The 5534-nt window shown below is 57.3% G+C and overlaps 1 protein-coding gene across 1 annotated transcript; it reads left to right on the plus strand.

The window, feature by feature from the left end:
- The first annotated feature begins 2047 nt into the window (after positions 1-2047).
- PDXP (pyridoxal phosphatase) lies at positions 2048-5157 on the plus strand. Its single transcript, XM_084621740.1, has 2 exons — positions 2048-2689; positions 3571-5157. Exons 1-2 carry the CDS (start codon positions 2092-2094, stop codon positions 3894-3896), a joined length of 924 nt encoding a protein of 307 aa, XP_084477866.1. The 5' UTR covers positions 2048-2091; the 3' UTR covers positions 3897-5157.
- The last annotated feature ends 377 nt before the right edge of the window (positions 5158-5534 follow it).

The following is a 5534-nucleotide window of genomic DNA, read 5'->3' on the forward strand; positions in this document are numbered from 1 at the left end:
TTCCTTTGGTAATGTACTTTTACAAATATATATGTACATATATTTTAAAGAAAAAGTCTCAACTTTGTCACACTGAATGCTTGCAGGGCTGATCCCTTCCTTTCCTTTGCTTCTCCACCGCTCTTCACGGACAATATTTGGAGGTAGGGGACCATCCCAGCACTGAGTTAACAATGGGTTCCCCTATCCCCACTTGCGGTTTTCCCCTAGCCTCTGAGAATACAACAGCATTTAGTTCTCTACAGTGCATGAAAATCACATAAGCTCTGGGTTTTCTCTCCTCCCAGGCAAGCCCGAAATTATTACAACTCTTGGGGTAGGCGGGGTGGTGGTGGAAAATCCTGTTTAAAGTGCAGGATACAGGACTGACCCATAAGAATTGAGATGGGCAGTGCACCCTAAGCATGGACCTGGAAGGTACCAGCTGGGCAGCTTGGGTACTATTACAGTCACCATGGGTTAGAACTGTTAGATGACTAATGGGGGCAGGTCCCAGCCTCCTGCAACCTCACATTCCCTACTCCTAACAGGTTTCTTTCTGCCTTTTTGTATATGGGCCAGCAGCCACCACCTCTGAGAGGGCCCATGGTTCTAGGGGGTGGGAAATCACAGTAGGCGTGGGTGCTTGGCCGATGGAGGCAAGGGAACAAAAAGGTGAGAGGTGACTTCTCACTGGGTTCCATAAGGGTGGTTAACTGCATCCCTTCTGCGGGGCTGCCCCGACACCCTGGTTTGAGGTCTGTGGCAACTCTCTCTCAGCCCCCAAAGAGCACTTGTTTCCTTCCGGCTGCTTTCGCTATGTCCCCGGCCAAGGGAACTGGCCACTTTAGTCTATGGATTTTACCACTTGTGGTTGCACCATTGTGGCCAAGCAGCCGCCCGGGCAGGAGCATATCTGTCCACCTCCACGTCTAGCTCCTTCCGCGGCCCTCCCTGTAGTAGCTCTGAGCACCCTGCGGCCCACTGGGGGCTGTAATGAGCTGGGGTGGGGCGGGGGCCACAGCTGCTAGCATGTAGGACACCCCCCCTCCCCCTTGCTCTGCTGACTTGGCTATTCTTGTGGGCAGAGGCTGCCCCCCACGGTATTTGTACAGCGCCTGGCACAGGGGTCCCCTCTCCCGGCTGCAGCCAGGCGGGCCCTGCTGCTTTGGGGGGCGGGTCCTCCGACCCGGGCAGACGCTGGGGGCCGGTGCCCAGGCGGGTCGGCTGAGCGCAGGGAAGCCTCGCACCCGCAGCTCTGCAGCCACGGCCAGCCCCGCACGTGGCCCCGCCCCCCGGGCCCAGCCCTATTTGGCTGCGGCGGGCCTCCGGCCTCGACTCCCGCTTCGGCCGCACCGTCCGCCTGCCAATCATCTCCCCTTACCCCGCCTCTCCATTGTTTCGGGTATTATGAAATTAAACAGGCCCGTGAGCCTGTCACTCTCTTAGCCCCACCCCCATTCAATGGTACGAGCATCTCATTGGCCACTGTCACTGAAAGCCCCACCGGTAACTGTCGTTCCTCCCATTCTCCACCGGCTGCGCATTTTGCAATATTTGATAGGCTCATGAGTCTGTCAATCTTTACTGCCGCGCCCTCTCGTTTATTTCCTACTATTTGAGAGGCTAATGTAGCCGCCATTTTCGTTTTGCCCGCCTTCCTAGAACTTTCTCCCCCTGTAATAGGCTATGGCGGCTGGGGTTCTTTCCGGCTTCTCGGTCAGAGCGGCGTGTGGACGGACGTTGATTGGCTCAGAACACCTATCAATTCTTCCCTATCTTTCCTCTCATTGGCCCTCGAAGAAACTCAAACAGAATCTCGCCCTCCTGTCCCCACTCGCTTTTCCCCTTGCATGGGCGTGGTTAATTCTCCCTGCCTGTCAACCCTGTCCGCACTACTGATTGGACGCTGAGGCCTCGCCCCCGATTTGCGGCGGGGCTGTCGCATTTATCCGTCACGCTTCCCCCACCTCCCGCGGCGATTGGGCTGCACTGGCCGGCCCCTTCCAGGTGGGCGGGGCGCGGGCTTGCCCATCGGGCCGAGGGCGCGCGCTGATAGGCGGCGGCGGCGCCCCGCCCGGCGCTGAGGTCATTCCCGCGGGAGAAAGCGGCATGGCGGCCTGCCGGCGGCTGAGCGGGGCGAGCGCGCGGGAGGTGCTGGGCCCGGCGCAGGGGCTGCTGTTCGATTGCGACGGGGTGCTGTGGGCCGGCGAGCGGGCGGTGCCCGGCGCGCCCGAGCTGCTGGAGCGGCTGAGCCGCAGCGGGAAGGCCTCGTTCTTCGTCAGCAACAACAGCCGGCGCTCGGTCTCCGAGCTGGAGCGGCGCTTCAGCCGCCTGGGCTTCCGCGGCGTGCGGGCCGAGCAGGTCTTCAGCTCCGCGCTCTGCTCCGCACTCTACCTGCGCCAGCGCCTGCTGGGGGCCGGCGGCGGCGGCGGCGACGCCTGCCCCGGGCCCGGCCGGGTCTTCGTGCTGGGCGGGGAGGGGCTGCGCGGGGAGCTGCGGGAGGCCGGGCTGCGCCTGGCCGCTGAGGGCGGCCCGGCCGGCGGGAAGGACGAGCCGCCGGTGCGCGCCGTGCTGGTCGGCTACGATGATCAGTTCACCTTCGCTAAGCTGTCTGAGGCCTGCGGCTACCTGCGCGACCCACAGTGCCTGCTGGTGGCCACCGACCCCGACCCCTGGCACCCGCTCAGCGACGGGCAGCGCACCCCGGGTGAGAGGCCCGGGGGCTGCGATCTCCAGTTGGGGAGGGCGGGGGCGGGTCTCCGGGCCTCCCCCCCCCCTCCGCGGCCGCTACGGCTTCCGGGCCCCCAGAGACTCAGGCCTGCCCTCTGCTCGTGGGGGGCTGCCTGGGCGCTGCTGCTTCTCTTGCCACACTGACGCTGCTGGGCTGAGCCCCAGGGTGTTCCCTGGGCAGCTGCAGCAGTTGCCCTGATCTCTGGGACTAGCCCCGTGGGCCAGAAGAGGGTTGAATGGCTCGGTCCCTTCTTGAGAGAGACACAGCCAAGGAGGCCTGGTTTCTGTGGTGATGGGGCCATGTTACAAAAAGCCACCTATCCCACTAGAAACTGCACCCAGAGCTTTAATTTCACTTCCCACAGCCAGTGGCTGGACTGGGCCAGGGACCTTTATGTGAGAGGTGCCATGCCCCTTCAGATGGTGATGACTGACAGTGGTTCTCCCTCTCTTTATCTAGAAAAGACAAATCTAATCCTTAAACACCACTGAACCACCAATAGTTTTATTTGTTTTAGTGACGGTGCCTAGAAGTGCCATTCATGAGCCAAGACCCCATGGTGCTTGGTGGTTCACAAACAGACAACAAAAAGCTGGTGCCTGCCCCTGACCATAAGGGCCCATCTTGAATAAGAGGGACAGTGCTACCCCTGAGTCTCTGGATATAAAGTGCTCCGAGCCTCAAAGAGGCAGGCAGGAGACCTTTGAATTCCACTGACTGGCAGGGCTGCTAACTCGCTGTCTGTTCTTGGATAACAAGCATTTCTTCTTGAGTTTCTCCCTTGTGTCTGGTGGCTGAGTCCCATAGTAGCTAAAATCTCCTATTGATTTGTGAATGCCTGTTTCTCTCCTTCCCAGGGACAGGGAGTCTCACAGCTGCAGTGGAAACAGCCTCGGGGCGCAAGGCGATGGTGGTGGGGAAGCCGAACACGTATATGTTTGACTGCATTGTAGAGCGCTTTCATGTGGACCCTTCCCGCATCCTCATGGTGGGCGATAGGCTGGAGACGGATATCCTGTTCGGCAAGAATTGTGGGCTTGCCACGGTCCTGACTCTGACTGGTGTGTCCCGTCTGGAGGAGGCACAGGCCTACATGGCCAGCGAGAACCCTGCTGCAAAGGACCTGGTGCCCAACTACTATGTAGACAGCATTGCAGACTTGATACCAGGCCTGGATGAGTAGAGGGTGAGGTGAAGTGGGGGGGGGGGGGTTTCCCAATCTGAGTCCCAGTCCAGATCTCCACCCTTTCCCATTCTTCTCTCCCGTCTTTCTCAATTTCTGGCTCTACCCAGTCCAGTATTTATTCATTTATTCTGCAGGGGGGTGGGGGGGCAGGGTGTGAGTAGTTGTCTTTCCTTCTTTTTCCTGCCAAAAACAAAACTTTCCTGATAGAACCCTTCCTCTTCAGTTAAACCTGCTACCACTGACTCTAAAGGAGAACTGGAAGCCTTGTGTTAAAAGCAGGGCGGGGGCATGTACAAGCCTAACCATTGTCTGTTTGCTCCCCCTCCCCTGTGGGATGAGGGCAGGCTGTCTTATTTTTCTTTTGTATATAACCAGTGGCGGCCTTTTACTGCTATGCCCTTCATTCTCTTTTCTGAGCTGCAGCTCTTGTGCTCCCCGTGGGGTCTGCTGTTTCCAAGCAGAAATGGGCCAATGAGCCCCTGCAAGGGGAGTAGTCACTGCTGTTGTCTTATTCCCTTTCCTGTCCCTACCCCATGCCAGTGCCAGGATCCCCCCCACCCAGGCCTCAAAAGGGGTTGGGAGGGCATCTGGAGCTTGTTTTTCCTCTGAGAATGATGAACAGAGGAGGCGCGTAGATCTCCTGCCCTGAAGGGAAGGATTGTCTCTTGTCCTGAATTATCCAGTATCCCTGACGCTTCTGCCATAACACTAACTTAGTTTGGTGTCTTGGATGGGTGAGGGGAGAGAGACTGTCCTAGTGACTCTGCTGTAATGACCCAGACCTGCTGTAACTCTTACAGTTCACCTCTGATGGGAACAACCTCCAAACACCCTTTCCTGTGCGTGGAGGAAAGTGTAGGGAAAAGGCTCTTCTGGCCAGACCAGTGAAGTGTATCAGTAACAAACTGTGTAGCTTTTGCCTGTGTCTGATGGGTTGTGATCCCACGACTACAGTGGGAAAGGGATGTGTCCCTACCTCGCTGCTGTTGTGTGGCTGTGTGCGGGATAGCGTTGGTATTGTCAGTGCTGTGAACATGCCACAGCCCCAGAAATCATTCCTTGCTGCTTTGTCTTTTTACAATTTTATTTATGAATTAACTTATTTATGGAAGTGTTTGTATAAATTATTGCTGATTGGCTGTGCCGGGGGTGGGGACGGTGCTTTTGGGCCCCTCTCGCTGCTTCTGTCCTATATTGTTGTGGTTCTTTGACACTCGCCATTTTTCAGCATATAATAAAGTGCAAGCGTGAGCTGGAATTGGCCTCCTTCATTCCCCCATCTCTGGTGGGCGGAGGGGCGGGAGGGAGAGAAACATGACGAATGTAGGACTGAAATTAGGAGGTCTTAGTCAAGTTTCTAGGGGGCAGGAGTTGTTGGTCCTTCCCCATTTGAGGACTGAATGGATTATGTAACGGGAATCCCTTTCTTGCCCTAGGACATGGGGTGGGGCGTATTGGAAGCTTATGCTACTGCTGCCTGGCGCGATGATGGCCTCCGGTTGGTGTGGCTATCTGGCACCTTTAATTGCACACGCACATGCTAGGTGTCTGAATTAGGCTTGGTTGGCTTGCATCTGAGGGTGGCTACAAGAATACAACCCAAGCTCAGTGGATTGGCCATGTGATTCCACTGCC

Source organism: Lepidochelys olivacea (assembly GCF_965140295.1).
Source record: "Lepidochelys olivacea isolate rLepOli2 genome assembly, chromosome: 1".
Lineage (NCBI taxonomy): Eukaryota > Metazoa > Chordata > Testudines > Cheloniidae > Lepidochelys > Lepidochelys olivacea.

Bases quoted from the DNA above. Each gene is read 5' to 3' on its own strand.
- PDXP (XM_084621740.1), top strand. From the start codon at position 2,092: ATGGCGGCCTGCCGGCGGCTGAGCGGGGCGAGCGCGCGGGAGGTGCTG. The intron at 2,690-3,570 runs GTGAGAGGCCCG...TCTCCTTCCCAG, and splicing joins CGACGGGCAGCGCACCCCGG to GGACAGGGAGTCTCACAGCT.